General features: G+C 38.4%; 1 protein-coding gene across 1 annotated transcript in view; it reads left to right on the top strand.

The window, feature by feature from the left end:
- grik3 (glutamate ionotropic receptor kainate type subunit 3) overlaps positions 1 to 17,004 on the top strand; it is a 73,417-nt gene extending 56,413 nt beyond the window's left edge. Inside the window, exons 13-16 of the mRNA XM_055228071.1 lie at positions 5,396 to 5,613; positions 10,424 to 10,649; positions 11,804 to 12,054; positions 14,261 to 17,004. Of these exons, the coding sequence (XP_055084046.1) occupies positions 5,396 to 5,613; positions 10,424 to 10,649; positions 11,804 to 12,054; positions 14,261 to 14,638 (1,073 nt within the window). The 3' untranslated portion in view covers positions 14,639 to 17,004. The remainder of the gene's footprint in view (positions 1 to 5,395; positions 5,614 to 10,423; positions 10,650 to 11,803; positions 12,055 to 14,260) is intronic.
- The last annotated feature ends 872 nt before the right edge of the window (positions 17,005 to 17,876 follow it).

Raw genomic sequence — 17,876 nt, 5'->3', positions numbered from 1 at the left:
TTAAAATTCGATACCAACAAATAGAAATAAATGTCAAGCCATGTTTAAGTCTTGTTGCATGAGGTTTCTTTTTTTTTTTTTTTTTTTCTCGCATGATTAGATGACTTTGAAATTACCTTGCAAAAATTGAAATTTGAAAGTTGCATATACTGGATACCTGCCATGATGGTAAATAAAATAACAGCAGAAACAACAGAAAACTATGAAGACATATGTAACAAAGTCCGGTCCATCCTTACACACCGGCCACAATCCAAAATCACAGAAATATCACACACATAACACAGACTTGAAGGAACAAAACAACAACCCCGCAAAGATACTATTACTAACAACACGAGAACAATAACATCCGATTTGATTCAGCCCTGTTACATTCAAAACTTCAACAGCTTTTGTCCTATTTGTGCTGTTTCTTTCACCCCAAGTACCCCCGCTCCATAATCAACCTCTGATAAAACTCCACATGATTCAAATAGATTTCCACTAGCCAGGTGTCCCTTAAAGCGAAAGGTAAACAAGAGATCGGCCCAGGAATAGCGTAATGAAGTCAGCTGTGAGGCAAAAGACTGGAGTAATAAAATGTTTAACCCCGGAGTAACAAGACAAATCAAGGAGGCTTAGCGCGGCGCGGCAGTGGATCTTCGGCGCAGAGACTGGCAAACACGCTCAGCTATTCATTAAGCACACAGGCCTGGCAGCTCTGGTACAGACGCTCTGCCAATTTACTCGCATCGGCAGAGGAGATACAGGGGAGCCACAACAAAAGGGGATGGTTAGCCGTCCGTATTATTAAGTTAAAGAGGAGAATTAGCCGTTAGCGTACAATGTGTTAGGGTGAATAAAAAGTCAAGCTGCAGTTTTGTTTTTTTCTTTGAAGAGATGGAACAAATACAAGTTGAAACCATCATAATGCAAGGTACAACATACAATTTGTACAATTATTTCATGACCAAAACAGTAGGTAAATTGCTGGACTGAGCGCACTATAGACCAGTACAGCTCGCCTAGACTCTTATTCTTTTTTTAGCCATAAAAATCATGTTAAAGGAAGTATCAGAATGTACTGTATTTTTTCACACAACTACCTCTTTTGTACATATCAATCCGTATTTTTTTCTTTAACGCATTGAATAAGTGACTGGGAAAATCCTTGCGGCACCTGCGCACTTATTTGTCATTTTCGAGGGACAACGGAGGCAGATTACCTTAATGACAGTAAAATATTTTAAAAGTCCCGCACCTCTGCTTTGAGACACCGTTTGAATTTACATGAGAGCACAATTGTTTGCGGAGTTATGGTAATGAAAAGTCTGCAACTTTCGGCGACGATGGCATCCTCCTCTATAGGGTTAAGTCTGTTTACAATAACTAAATATTGCCTTTGTGTCATTGGGCACTTCACTTCCTATCTAGCGTCGATTAACTGGTTTTGCCATTGGTGAATATGTTAGTGTGAAAAGTTGCTTCAGTTTCCCATTCTTATGTATTTAGGACAAACAGGGCACATGGAGACTAGGTCAGAGCAGAAAAAAATATTGGTGCCAAATATTGGACATATATTGGCCCATTGTCTGGGGAAATCTGCTGATATTGCTGATAACCAATACTTCATCCCTATAATTTTTTTATTTTATTTTTTTTTATTTATTTATTTATTTATTTATGGAGGGGGGGGGGGGTTAATCAGCTAACACGGATTCAAATATGCTTTTTTTTTTTTTTTTTTATTGTTTTTATTTTATTTATTTTTTTCCCAGGCAAAGGAAAGTAGTTTACATAAAAGAGTGTGTTAATGCAACATAATTTACATATCAGTACTATTCATATACATGCAAACTCAAACAACTGATTTCTGTGTGCATGCAATACACACACACACGCACGCTGCTGTAACAATAGAAAATGCTACTATAGTTAACATGTCTGTTTTACCATTCTCCCATTATACTCCCAGATATTGCTTGAATATAATTTGAAATGAGCTACTGTCAGAGTGCTCCTGGCAGTGGTCCCGAACATATAATCTTCCCCACAATGAGTGACTCCTCTAGCCGCCCTCGCGCTCTCTGCTCCCAGTACCAGCGCACCATTCCCTGTTTGTCTGTGTCACATCAACAGCCACCGCGCTCCTGTCTGCCAAGCCCTGACAGCACACAAGATGGCAGCCATTTTCTCTGACATGTTTAAAATGCAAATGGACGTGTTTGAGGAGATCCAAAAAGAAAAAAAAAAAAAAAAAAAAAAAAGAAGGAAGGAAGGGGGAAAAATCATGCAGCAGCTTGTTTGTGGGAGGGAGGTGTCATCTGCAACACAAAGAAGGCAAAATCTGACGAGGTGCAAATGCAAACACGTTGAGAACTTCAGTGCCTTCCTGGGGGTCCTGCTAGGCTCCATGCTCACAACAAACATATGTCTGATGATTCCCAGTAAATTGGTTTCCCCCATAAAAAAAATTATTCCCGAAACTGTTTGATTTACAAGTCGGCTTAGTTCCAGTTTGTTTTGCGATACTCATTTTCCACACAAAGCATAGCAGATGTGTTGTTATTCAAAAGCCCATATGTTCTATTATGTATGAAGGGCTAATCTGTGACATTTTGCTTGTCAGTGAAAATTTGCCCTTTTATAAAATTCACATGACAATTGTGTTGCCGCTCAATATGCATTTCCATATACAAGTGGTATTATTCAAAAGCAATTAGTAGCATGTTAGCGCTTCCAGCTCTGAATAGGGATTGTGTGTATGGAGAGTGCTAACTGTAGGTGATCATCCTCAAGGGAGATCCTGGACTCCACATACCCTGAAGAGGCAATACTCAAGGGGACAATGACACAAATAAATAGGCCACATTAACTTGGTGAATCCATAGGGATCTGAGGAATGCCCAGAATCTTAAAAACTATCATGAATGCAAGTAAAGCTGCTAACAATTCAATCAGATAAACATGGCAAAGCGATTTTGACTGTGAAATATTTCAGTTGAATTCTTTTTATGATAGAAATTAGTACAGGACTACATGTACACTGCAAGTTTAAAGTTTTTTACCACTCTCAGTACATTCATTGAGGAAATATTAATGTATGCAATATGCTTTTTGCTACTGGAATGGTAAATGACATTAAAGCAAATTTTACATCCTGTTTCTTTCAGTTCAAATGGTGAAACTGAATTATGTTTTTATTATCTTCTGAATTATCTTTTTATTATCTTCACCCCTGACTGACATCAGTCAGGGGTGTCCAAACTATGGCCCAGGGGCCAAACACAGCCCTCAGACCAGTTTTTATTGGCCCTCAAGCATCCTGCTGAACCGGCCCAATTGGTCATAAGCAGTACTTTTAACAGCAAATTAAACTATTTCTACGACTATATCCTCAAACATCACATTGCAGTGTGATACAGAAGTAAAATGAATGTGTTTTAAGCTTTATTAATATACAGAGGCTCTGTCAAAACCATGTATAAAGCACCGCACTGCACTGATCACCGGTCTGTGGCCCTCCGCTTTGAATATGTTTTGAGATGTGGCCCTCGATAAAAAAAAAATTAAAAATGGGCACCTCATTGATCCACTAATCAAAATGTTAATGATTCAATCCCCTTCATGAATTTGCTGTCAGTGAATTCTTAAAAGACACTTTATTTCCCCAACTCTCTCTATTTATTTGTTTGTAACTACTATACACATTATGGTTCCATGGTCGCATTTTTTTTATATAGAGCTTTTCAACGTTCAAGCCTCTCAATGCGCTTTACATCAAGGAAGGACTCACCCATTCACACACCAGTGCACACAGCCTAAGGACGCAACGGCAGTACGAGCTGGAGCTGGAATCGCACCGTCAAACTGTGGGTTAGTGGATCTGACCGCTCGACCAATTATGTTTCAGGATTTAGCAGGATTCAAACTGCCCCCCTTCGGATCAGTGGACAAACACTCTACCAACTGAGCCACTTTCGCCCTACTTTCATGCCATGTTGTACTTGTTATGCTACTGCCTGTAAAATAACCCAAAAGCTCTGACTCAGGTATCCTAGAAATAACATTGTGATGGAGTGTTTTTATTATTGACTATCAGCACTGCCTCTCTGAACCAGCATTTACGCCCCTTTCGCTTTACACGATTTGAGTCCTTCTGGAGGAAATGTACGGCATATTGACACAGTGTTTATTTCCCCGGCACCCTATGACTGATCTGCTCTGCTATTTATTAGACTGCTGGCTTATACGACTCCCTGCTGACAACCGGGCTTTATAGCATAGGATTCAATTGAGTTAGCCGTAGCTTCACTTCATCTTTAGTGCCACCGAAGTATGGATGTGGATGTCCCCTCTCTCCAGTCATAGTGAATTAAGGGATTGCAGCGTCTCGCCTTGTTTGTAACCAGCGCGGTCCATGTCAAACCGCAGAGGACAAATCCAATCAAATTTGGTGGGAGAGGTTAAAAAGCTGACCACAGTGCCCCCCGTCTGAGGGCTTGTTACTCTTCAGAATTGGCCCCATAAATCTTCCCAGTAAAGGAACTCCAGAGCACAGCACAAGGGTATTTTAAAGGTTGTCACAGATGAGATATAAAGCAAGTCTAACAGCAGTCATTTGGCCATTGTCAACACAAGATCAGACAGAAAGAGATCAAGTCAAGGCTCATACTTAGATGGATTGTCACGGGTTTGACATGATGATTTTTAGTCATTTTGTGGAACATCAAGACAGGAATTAGCTTTGAGATGTGGTTTCAGGTCAAAGCGTTCTAGGAATAAAGGAACGCTTTGACTGAGATCTGTTCATTCCCAGTATTTCTTGTTAAAATGTATTGTATTTAATGGCGTACTATAACTGCTTGTCTCCATGGAGATGTTGTGGAAGTTTTACTTTTCTGGCATTAAAATATCTCTCAATGGAGAGAAGAAGGTGACGCTACCCCTCTTAATTACAGGTTTTTCAAGGTTTTTGCAAGGTAGATGACATACGGTGGAGCATATTGATCACCATGGAGACAAGCAGGTGGCGTACCCTCTGCCAAAAAAGTTGTATAGTGCATTTTTATCTAATCAATTCACACTCAAAACAAATAATTATATATTAATAATCTAAAAAAAAATCTAAAAAATATGTTTTAGTTGCAGGAGACAAATAGAAATCGTAAGTGTAAATAAACAACTTGGAAATATGGTTGTTTAGATGTTATTGTGTGGATTACCATTATAAAAACAACTCTTTATGAATTTTTAAATGGTTAATCTTCTGTTTCTGTTCATACTTGTCATCCATCATCAATACTTTTGCCTGTGGTACATGAATCAGTTTTGTTTTTTATTCAAATCGAAAATTGTGGCTTTGACAGGTTCAATTATAAATGTTTGTGTCCACTCTGTGTGTCTCGTCCAGGCTCAGAGCTGATGCCCAAAGCCCTGTCCACGCGGATCATTGGTGGGATCTGGTGGTTCTTCACCCTCATCATCATCTCGTCCTACACAGCCAACCTGGCCGCCTTCCTCACGGTGGAGCGGATGGACTCCCCCCTGGACTCAGCCGACGACATCGCCAAGCAGACCAAGATCGAGTACGGAGTGGTCAAAGATGGGGCCACCATGTCTTTCTTCAAGGTATTTAATGCAAATTCCATTGGTTTAGATCACATATGTCAAACTCAAGGCCAAATGTGGCCCTCTGCATCATGTCATGTGGCCCTCGACAGGGAAAACTAAAAGGTGTGATGGTCTTAAAATGTAATTTTATCAGGAGATGCACAGTTACACAGCCATATTTTTACATCTAGGCAAATGCATATGCAACATTTGTAACTTGAACAAGTAATAAATCCAGAAAGTTAATTAACAAGTTAAAAAAGTAGTTCGATTTATTTTACATCCGGCCCTTTGAAGGCAGCTAATTTGTTAATGTGGCCCCCGTATGTTTGACACCCCTGGTATAGATCATGATTTTTGTTGTACTTCCCAACTCTTTGTATAAATATCATACCATTAGTGCATCCAGTGTTTTTAATAAAATATTACATAAATAACCAAATATTTCACAACATTAGTTCAAGTAGCTCAGTTGGTAGAATATGTGTGTTTCTGACCTGAAGGTTGCTGGTTCAAATCCCACTCCCTTAATAAAATACTGTTGGTAGAGCAGTCAGATCTATTAGCTTATAGGTCGACATTCGATCTCATCTCCCTCAGGTGAATACTATTGGTTGTGTCCTTGGGCAAAAGTGTTTCATTCATGTAATGTGCCTTGAGAGCATTAGAAATTAGAAATGTCTGTAATTGGAGACAGGTGGGTGACCCTCTGCTAGAAATGTTAAATACAGCACCTTTAAATTTGAGTATGCTTATAGTTTTTTATAAAGCTTTGTGATACAGTGGCAGAGGTCAGGGCTGAAAAAACATGTGTACTATGTTTGAAACCAGATTGTAAGGCTTTTTGTCTTCTGTCCTTCTCGTTCTTGTTCAATTACAACAAGAAAAGCAAAAACATTTTATTAAATTACTCGAAGTTGGATTAAAAATGTATTAGGGTTAATTCAGTTTCAACTTCCAAGCTCTGTATTCACCCAGCTCTACTTCCAAAGCAGAACTATCAATACTATTCCACAAAAGACGTGAGATATAACTACCATATAAAGTCAGTAAGATCTTAATTCCCTCAGCAAAGGCAGATTCTTGAGCTCCTCCACTTCTGCACACTGTTTGATGTGTTTCATAATGATTTTTTTTTTTTTTTTTTTTTTTTTTTTTCGAACTTTCTGCGTTTGCCTGCAGGGTCTTTGCCTTTTTTCATTATTTTGAGCTCTGCCTTTAGATGCTCTGCCGATGCCTTGGTGCACAGTAACACATGAACAGAGTGGAAGCATCTCCGGCTCTGCAATGAGAAGAACATTTCTATTGAACACGTCTAAGAAATTCAGTAATGAGTAAAAAGAAAGAAAATGTTCCAATGCCAACCCATCTGGCCTAGTTTTATGCCCCAGAATCTTGCCAGTGGCTGTATATTATATTGGTTTAACACTGCAAAAAATGTAAGAATGAATTAGAATAACCTGCATCGATTTCTCAATAAATTCTTGTTCATAGTATAACTAGTTTGTTCTGGTAGATATCAGGGTGAAAGGAATTCTTCTGTTGAATGACACAAAATATAACAAAACACATCGCTACAGAAATCACAGTAGCTATTTACATGCTTCAGTAATTACAACAATACAGTTTTTAGCTAAATTAATGTGTATCATCATACCTACCATTTCTTAAACGGTATAGTGTGTGTCTATGTAGTGTATGTAAAGCATGTTGGAGTTGATGGGGGGAGTGTAAGAAGGGTGAGCTGAAGTGAATTAACAAGAAGGGAGATATGGTGATAGAATTTTAAAAAGTATCTTTATCTTTTTATCTATTTATGTTGATGTAATCCCTCACTCATCAAGGAGAGCTCCATTGTTGACTTTTACCGATGCACTCTGTGATTTTTATCTGTGAAATGTGCTCTATACTTACTTGCATCGTGGCAAAGATTTAAAAAAGGAACAGGATAACTACTTGAAACAATTACTGCTAATCTTTGTATAGATCAAAAGCAAATTTGATAAAGATAATATATATTCTATTTTTTTTTTTTTTTTTTTTTTTTATAACTCTTATATTGAAATCTTACACACAAGAAAAAATCTAATTTTTAGAAAGGAATCATAACTGCTCCAATGCACTGAGCGTCTTAAATATTTAATACCTCTTGCACAACCAGACGATCAAATCAAATCCCGACTTGTTGACCTTTTTGAATCTCTCCAAAGTTCTCTGGAGTGCAGTTCGTGTGTTTTGATAGTCCTGATTATAGCTTTGATACATAAATGAGAACAGAGCCAGGTGCGCAGTTATCTCATCAGAGTGACAGGCTGGAGTGGCCCCTGATCCACTGAGTCCTGATCCTGAGAGTGTGCACATGTATAGAAGCAGCAGATTTTAGCTCTTCACCTGAGGACGAAGATGAAGATGACTGACGTCACAGACAGGCTAAAAGTCGACACTTGAGTTCAGATGTTTAAGCCGGAGCGATTATGGATGGAGTCATCAATGGTAATTATAACATGAGGGGTTTACATACGTTTCAAACTGGGACAAAGTTACTCTCAAAAGAACTATATTTATCATGGCTTATGGTATACACAAGGTGCAATAACTAGCCTTCATTTACAAATGGTCTCTCTTGGTAACACATACCTTGGCATGAAATTAGTAGACCTGTCACAACAACACATTTTGAAGCATGATATATTGTTACAGATATACTGCGGTCAGTTGGGTGAAGTACTCAATTTTGTGGTTTGTACAGATACAGAGGCAAAACGTTACTCAAGTAAAAGTAAAAAGTATCACATGAAAAAAATCTACTTAAGTAAAAGTATTTAAGTACCCCTTTGTACCGGATACAAATGTACTTTAAGAGTAAAAGTATTTCACAGTGTTATGTAAGTGTTAAATGTGGTGATATTGATTAGCAAAATAACAAATATCTTGGTCAACAGTAGTAATACAAATAGATTTTTTTTTCTCATGAATTGTGTTTATTTTTGTTTGCTCAAAGCCAAAGTTTGAACTCACAGACCTTAAGATTTACCACGAACATGGAAAAAATAACCCCTCAAATCATGTGAAAGTACTTTTTACTTTTCAGTCCAGTTCAAAATGTATTGGAGTAGAAAGTACAGACTACTACTCTCAAATGTAGTGAGGTAAAAGTAAAAAGTATCCACTGTAAAATGTACTTAAGTAGAATTTGTAGGTATCTGTACTTTACTTAAGTACAGTACTTTACTACTTTTACTTCATTACCTTCCACCACTGACTGCGATAAACGATAATATGTAAACTATTTTATGCCGCTGATACAAAAATAACAACCATTTTAAAATAGACTACATTATTCGAAAGGCCTAGAAATTAGGTGTATAAAGTAGTTATAAAGTATTAAGTGTATTAACCTCTATTCTATTTACTGTCATTTTTTAACTTCCAACAAAAAAGTGTGGGAAAATCAGGGGTGGTGCCAGGGGGGGCTTGAGGGGGCACTAGCCTCCCCTAGAATGGTCAGTTCACCCCCATAGCTTCACCAAAGATTTTTGCCCCACTTTCATAGCACCTCCAAGCTTGACAAAAAAATGTTCAAAATGAGAAAAAAAAGAAAATCCATATTAGTTTTTATAAATCACTACACGGGCTATCTTAGTAGGGGGGAGTTAAAAGACTAGCTCCTCCAACCTAAAATGTCTGGCGCTGCCCCTGGGGAAAATAGCTATTTGTTCTCATTTTTACAGTAATATGAATCCCAAATGAATTACTCCTGCCCAGTATTTTTAGATGTTAAGAAAAAAATAACCCCTTTTCTACTGTAAAAGACTGGGTCAACAAGTATAATAGCAAGTGTGGGGCTACTGTTAGCAACACTGCAGCGTAAGGATGTAGCTATTGAAGCACCTATGCCACCTGTGAATTTGCCACCTCTGTAGTTACCACATTTTATGATTCCTGAATTGCTTTCACACATTCTAAACCATAAGCAGTGCTCCCCTCATTAATACCATTACATTGTGCCTGTAATGTGTTGAATTTGAATATCCACTACACCCTGGATCAGTGTCTGCTCTGCACACAAAGGAGCGCTTCTCCAAATAGCACTCCTCACAATTTGAAACAGCTCAGTCTTTACTCTGTAATTATCTAGGATTAGGCATGGCACAAACGTGACCCCAGTGTAAATTGCGTGAAATACCACACGGTCTAATAGAAAGACGTTTGATTATTGTTGCGTTATGAAAAAAAGATGTGCAAATGGTTGTCCTTTTGGTCCTATAATGGTGAAGATAAATAGAAGGTTATATTTTAGGTTGTGTCGGTTGATAAGCTACATTATTATTTTATTTAGTCTGGAGTAGCTTTATTATTAGGTTAAGGACTTTGATACTCCTGGTGAAACAGATTTCTAGTTCAAATGTTGGTTATAGCTCTATATCCTTATAATGCAATGCTACAGCTTTTAACACGGCCCTATCACTGATAAATGTGAGGATCCTTATGTATTTACAATATATTTGAGCAAAATATCCCGACGTGTTATCACTGTGCTATTTTCTTGTTATGAATCTAAAATGCTGTTACAGTTTTATTTTTCCCTATGTAGTATCCTTATTGAACCCTAGAGACTAGTGTGTTTCTATGGTTAGCAGTTTTCAGCGTTTCCACCTTGGGCCCTAACATGTGAAAATGTGTGTGAAGAGTGAGCCTATCCGTGGTGCAGCCATTGTGTCTGTATTTCAACATCTTTCTCCTCACCTGCAGCAAGAAAGGAGCTTGTCGAAATGATGTTCAAAGGAGCACCTTGAAAGAGCCTCTGCTTTTCTCTCTTTCTTTGCAGAAATCTAAGGTCTCCACGTTTGAGAAGATGTGGGCCTTCATGAGCAGCAAGCCCAGCACGTCCCTGGTGAAGTCTATCGAGGACGGCGTGCAGAGGGTGCTTAAGTCCGACTACGCCCTCATCATGGAGTCGACCACCATCGATTACATCACCCGCCGGAACTGTAACCTCACCCAGGTGGGAGGGCTCTTCGACAGCAAAGGCTACGGCATCGGCACCCCGCTTGGTAAGGGTTAGCATGACCGCTGGAAGTATAGACATTGAGTCATCCCAGTGTTAGAAAGAATGGATTAGATCAAAATCTTCACTCTTCAACCTTATGTATTACTCAACAGACAAGGTAAGGTAAGGTTATTTGTAAAGCACAATACGTACAAAGTTATTCATAGAAGTAATTCAAAGAGCAATACAATTATTCTTTCATATCGCAATCTTAAAGGGGCAATAAACATGACCTATCTGTGCCCACAGATGCGTGGTAGACATGGCCAAATCAATATAAAATATAGCTCTTACAAATAACAGTTGTAATGCTGATTTAAAAACGTTTGACATTGGAACAAACCAAACCTCTCACCTCTGATTAGCAGTATTTAATGCTTGTTAATGCAGAAGGACCTTGCAATTTTCTGATTGGTTAATTTGCCTGTGACTCACACCCAATGAAATTCTGGAAAATAAGACCAGGTTATTTTTTATGATATATAGGTATTTTATATTGTGTATTTTCTGTACTCAACACAACAGCTTGACGGTATTTATTACAGGATTGTCCAAAGTATCGAAAATTTGATGCTAATTGATACTAAAACAAGTATTAAAACTAGAGGAAGTATCAATACTAGACTGCATAGACTAATATACGCCCATGGACCACTATGGAAACTACCTGGACGACAAAGGATTACACAAGACCGCATGTAATATAAAAGAACGTAGTGCAATTTAATGTTGATAATGGCATTCTATTATCATTGTGGCATCGGTATTGAGTCTATTCCTTAGTATCAAAATAGTTTATAGTATCATGACAACACTTATTTGCTATAGGGATAATCAGAATAGCAAAACAGAGAGCCCGATTAAAGATGGTATGTAAGGTCTCCTAGTAAATTGGATGAAGAATAAGTTACTATCCAGAAAAACAAACAAACATCCAAATCAATTAAAATAGCACAGTTTCCATTTGATGCCACTATACGTTGAGCTTGCCATGTTTTTGAGAATCGAAATTCAATAAAAAAATGTGCAGCAGTAAGACAATGCACCCTCACATAAAATCCTCCCTTCTCCAACAGCATGCCACAGTGTGTTTATGAACCTTATTATCACGGACTCCAGCTGGCTCTCCTGCCCCACTAAAACAGATCTCGCTTCCAGGCTCGCCTTACCGGGACAAAATCTCCATAGCAATTCTCAACATCTTAGAGGACGGCCGCCTGCACATGCTGAAGGAGAAATGGTGGAGTGGGAGCAGCTGTCTGGATGAGGAGCGGAGAGAGACGGGCCCCATGGGGATCCAGAACCTGGGTGGGATCTTCATAGTGCTGGCGTCGGGGCTGGTGCTGTCCGTGTTTGTGGCCATCGCCGAATTTATCTACAAGCTGAGGAAGACAGCGGAGCGCGAGCAGGTAGATATCCACACAGATTATAGACAGAGAAATGGAAAAAAAAGAAAAATATATATTAGTATGTAAGTGTCAACCACAAAAAATGGAATTCATGCAACATTTAGCAGCATCAAGCTTTTTTTTTCCATATTTATTGGTGCATATTGATTTGAAATTGTGGTAGTGGAAGATGGGTTCATTTTTTGTAAGTATAAGTAAGTAGTTATAGGAAGGATAACTTGAAGTATAAATTGAAGGGTTGTTGCATTAAAGGCACCATACCTGATTTTTAACTAATTTGAAAAAGAGAATTAGTTCTTTTTATACTGTTTGCTGTGATCCATCATTATTCATTGCTTACCTTTTGAATTCAAAGCATCCTAATTATTCACTGTGATGAGTTTAGAAGTGTTTTTCACAACTGAAAGTGGAATTTTGCAGCCACAGTAAAGCTAATAACTAACATGCTAACCGCAAATTTGATCAAAGGACAATAAAACACTTTATAATTAGATAAATAAAGTACACAGGTGACTTATTTTGATCTCAAGAGCTGCTTATACAAAATATCTGTACTAGGGCAAGATAAATTTTGCTCAAACATATGGAAAAATAAAGTATAGGCCCTTTTAAATAAGCTAAAGCTAAATTATTTGGTATTAAAGTAAGAAAAATAAATCATACCATTTGTTTTAAGATCACACGATTGAATTCAACTTAGCATTAATAATAGTATTTTCACATTTAATTTATTCACATTTCATATATGTTATTCATATTTTATTTTATTTTTAAGCTTTGCTTTCAGCAGAATAAAACCTTACAGTATAATCAAATGTACTGGCTGAGATAAGGTTGCACACTGCTTTGATTTTAATAAGGAATAATGTAGCAACAACAAGGCCTTAATTTAATTACACCCACTCTATTAGTGCATTTGACTGTTATTCAGCCAACTACAACGGTTATCCATGTCGACTTAGGAATGATCTTTTGCCCCAAAGACAAATATGTGCACGAGTCATGGCTCGGAGTTCAAACTGGTCTTAAAAGGATTTGGATGCCTTGGGCCAATCTGCAGAGTGCTTGGCCTCCACACCACATGATTTATTTGGAGAGGCATAATTGTAAACTGGAGCAGAGAGAATTAATTCATTATTAGTCAGTGTCAGAGTGGTATGAACCTTCACTGTTGCTTTACAGCGCCCCTATTGGTTAAAAAAAGTAAAAGGGTGGGCTTCACTCTTTTTTATGTATGCTCCAAATAAAATATAGTCAAAATGCTGGAGGATGAAATGTACTTTTTTTAGGATTAATTCACTTGCTGTATGAATGGGGATATTGTATTCACTAACACCAGATGGATTAAACCAGGGTGCTATGTTTGTTGTAATTAGGAAAGCCATAGTCAAGTTTTTGGTTGTTGATTCATGATGGCCGATAGGGGCACTGTGTGGAATGTTCCACTATATGGCATCAACCTTGTCTATCCTGCTTTTATTTGACTGAAGTGTTCATTTGATTTGTGGTGTTTTAATGCCATGGAAAACTGTAAAAGTGATGGATAATGCTAACCTGGCTTTCTCCAGATTGATACATGTAGCGCTCTGAATAGAGTTCTACACATCCATCTGGAAAAGCTCTCACTGAAAGCGATCGGAACCAATGATTGGAGTATTCAAAGAAGCACTTCACGGTGATTGGTTGAAGTGTCACAGTGGAACAAGTGGAAAAATCAAACTTAAGTTAAATCCAGTTGAGAGAAAAATGCACAAAGCACTTCCCTCTGCATGTTTTTTTAAAAACAAAATAGTCTGTATTTCAACTAAAATAGGCTAGGAAATAAAGATAATTCTAGCCATACTGTGGACTGTTTCAGCAATAAGCTAACCATGGAGACAAGCAGGTGATAGATCCTCTACCAAAAAAAATGTAGTGCACCTTTAGCTTTGCCTACAAAAAATAATACACTTTGGACATTCTTCAGATGATTGTCTGATATTCGGGACAGCATACCGTATATGATTGGTCTTTCTTTGTCAATTGCCTATTTTTTTCCCCAGTTTTTTATGTATTTAGTTTGCAATTTAGGGGCTAAAAGAGAGTCCACTTCATCCCATCATCTCTAGTACTTTATAAGCTAAGGCATTTACCCCCCATCCCTGTTTTCTCTGTCCCCCTCTCCCTGCTCCCCTCTCCTCCCCGCTCCCTCCCTTTTGGCCCAGAGGTCTTTGTGCAGCGCCATGGTGGACGAGATCAGACTGTCGTTCACCTGCGAGAGGCGTCTGAAGCACCGCCCCCCGGCTCCGCCCCCCCCTCCCGTGATGAAGAGCGACGCAGTGATCAACATGCACGCCTACAACCATCGTCGCCTCCCGGGAAAGGACAGCTTGAGCTTGGGCACTGGGATGACTCCGGTTTTTCCATGACACTGCGCTCCTGTTCCCAAACCAAGAGCCTTCTGAGCAATGTGTCGGGAGGCCTGCCGGAAGCGCGGGACAATGGCATCGACGGCATCACCAGATTCTCCATCAACCACAGTGACATAGGGACACTAACCAAGCACGGCACGCTCAAAATGGCAGCCTCAGCCACGCAGGTATGACATTGTTCACCACTGAACTCAGAAAAACTGATAAAGGGAAAAGACTTCAAGACACAAGCCTGGTGAGTGTAAGCAAGGGGAAATAACATGGAGCGAGAACTGGAAGAAATGGCAATAATGGACAGAAATCATAAAATGTATGGAGCAGCAACTTTAAGGATTCGCCAATACTGTTTTTCTTGTCAATATACTCCAAAATGGCCTTTGACAGCTAAAATGTTACCTCAAAAGTCTTGTCTATGGGCACTGAATGGATCACAGGGACATGGTGATGTGCAGTAGTGTTAAAGGAGAAAACCAATGGTAATAGACTCATAATAAGTTATAAAACATGTACTAGGCCAATCACCCAACACCATGGGTCATTTCATCAGAAAACATTATGTGAATCATATTCATTCATGTTCAAGCCATGTTCAGTTATTGCAAAAGATCAAAATATTCAACAGAATATCATAAAGAAGTTCCAGTGTCAGGACAGTTAATTTATCTAATGAGAAATTAATTGGAGTTCAATTATTAACCAAAAGGCCTTAGGACAGCACATTATTAGACATTTGTAATTAGCAGAACTAACAAAATAACTATTGTAGTGACATAAACATGCCATGATTTGTCCTGAAACCTGAATCTGACAGAACTAAGTGTTCCTTCATTTAATGTGTGTCATTTCTGTGTGCTCATGTCCACACCATCATAGTCAGCAACACATACCCAGTGGATTAGGGTCATCTATATACACCAGGTGGGTTAGGGTCATACACACATCAGATGGATTGTGACTGTACACACACCAGGTAGATTAGGGTCATATACATACTAGGTAGATTAGGGTCATACACTCTAGGTGGATTATTATGATACACACACCAGGTGGATTATGACTGTAGATGGATTAGGGTCATGCACACACCAGTAGGATTAGGGTCATACACACACCAGGTGGATTATTATTATACACACCCCCGATGGATTATGATTATACACACCAAGTAGATTATGATTATACACACACCAGGTGGATTATGATTATACACACACCAGGTGGATTATGGTTATACACACACACCAGTTGGATTGGGGCCATGCACACACCAGGTGGATTATGACTGTACACAGATGAGGTGGATTATGCCGTCCATACAGCAGGTGAATTATGGTCTGGTGGACACAGAGCACCTGACCTGCTCTGACAGTGAGAGGCTGATATGTTCTTGTCATGCCTGATACTAAAAAAAGGTGCCATTATGGAGTCAGAGCTGCTGTCACAGATAATAAAGAGAATGCCTCTATGAGGTTTCACACATAAACAGAAAAATGAACTATGTGTAACTCATTGAACAGTCTGTAAAATTTAGCATTGATTTAGTAAAGTGTATAATTGTTTATGAATCCCTTCAGAAAAGTAGAGTCTGTAGATAAGAGCAGTGGGAAAATGTATTTTGCTAAATTTATACCGTTATAAATAAAGTCTGTTCACATTTAAATAGAGCTATTTATTTCTTAGAGAGGTCGCTTTAACCTGTACTTCCTCACTTTATCCCAGTCCCATGCCTGGACCTTGTCTCTGTCTTTATGGAGATGCATTATAAATGGTATATTGGACTAGAATTGACCAGGTGGGATATGTATGTAAATGTGCTTTGAAGAAAGCTCTTATATTTTACAAGGTGACGTGCACAGGACGTCCTGAGCTTCCCCTTGTGCTGAGGGCCTGTCCTGTGAAGAGGGTGATCTCATAAAACTGGACTCAGTGAGGCCAGTTAGGACCTGATGTACCCTTCTGTGTGTACTGTAGCTCCTCATGCAGGCAGTGTCTACAACACTTCACTTCTGTAACATGGAAGATACACTCCATCAGATCTGAAACGGATTGGAATTGCAACAGGGATTACGGTTGACTGGTTCTGTCCATTTGGTTCTTGAATATATATACATCTTTTTTACAAATTAATGTGAATAATAATGACATTTTACACAAAACTGTATGAATCGTGAGAGAAAAGTAATGAAACAAATGTAAGCTACATAACCTGTGTTCCATTAGCAGAGTGTGTTTGACTTTGAGTTTCAGCAATCACAACCTTTTTATGTAAACCTTTTGATTTCCAGCTTCTATCCTCTGGCAGAAACCCTCTCAAACAAAATGATACATACGTTGGTGCCAACCAGGGTTTTCTTTGTGGACATGCAGAATTTCTATGAATATAGTTTTTGTAAGGTTTTGTAAAAAAAGAAAAACAACTTTGTTTTCCTAGTAAATGTGTTAAGAGAACATTAGAATAAACAACATCAGAGTGAATCATGGGGGAATTCTAAATACTACAGAAGACCTATTAAAATATTTTCTTTTTAACACACTGTGAATAATTCAATTGTACAGTTTGCTGTATGGGTTATATGAAGTTTTAAATAAAAAAATACAAACAATCTATATACATGTCTATGTATGTTTTGTATTGGTCAGTTGAGCATGACCATCCTAACATCTGTACAATTCCGGACATTGTCTCATGCATTTTCAGTGGGAGGTTAGCATTAGCCAGTTAACAACGCAAATTAAACTTGCACTATTTTGGCGACTGACCTCTACTCCACCACACAGTAACATCAAAGCTCATTAAAAAAATATTACAGCATGTATATGTTTCTACCAGTTTACTGACATAGAAATCAGTGCCAAAATTACAATAACACAAAGTCTTGAAAAATTTAGCTAAAATTTAGATATTGACTCTCAAAACTTGTCATAAACATATATACAACCATTTCTGCAAGCGGTTTTTAGCCCTGAAACGGTCTATAATCAACAGTTATAAAACTCTAAAACAATGTATGCGTTGTTAACAAGTGAAAGTTTAACCCTGAGAATTAGTATATTTTGGTGAGTATTGGCACACTGTCATTTGGTTTTAATATTTATTATTCAATCGCTGGCAACCACCTTTTCAGCTGTAAACCAGTGAGTGAGAACCATTGTGCTAGATGACAGATTTGACACATCCCCTGGCACCAACTTGTAACTGTGACATCAAACTCTAGCCCTCCTGATGCAACTGTTCACTCAAATCACCAATGTCATTTCAAGTCATTTTCCAACAACATGGCACCGTACTTAACCTCTGCAAAACCCACACATTTTTACACAGCCCTATCCTTCACAGCCGGATAGCTGGTGTGCGCATTCTGTGGGGAATTTACTTTTGCGGGGATGATGACACTGCCTATAATAAGGTTC

The sequence above is a fragment of the Periophthalmus magnuspinnatus genome, chromosome 16 (assembly GCF_009829125.3).
Source record: "Periophthalmus magnuspinnatus isolate fPerMag1 chromosome 16, fPerMag1.2.pri, whole genome shotgun sequence".
NCBI classification, from domain to species: Eukaryota; Metazoa; Chordata; class Actinopteri; order Gobiiformes; family Gobiidae; genus Periophthalmus; species Periophthalmus magnuspinnatus.
This window is presented reverse-complemented; position numbering and strand designations above follow the sequence as displayed.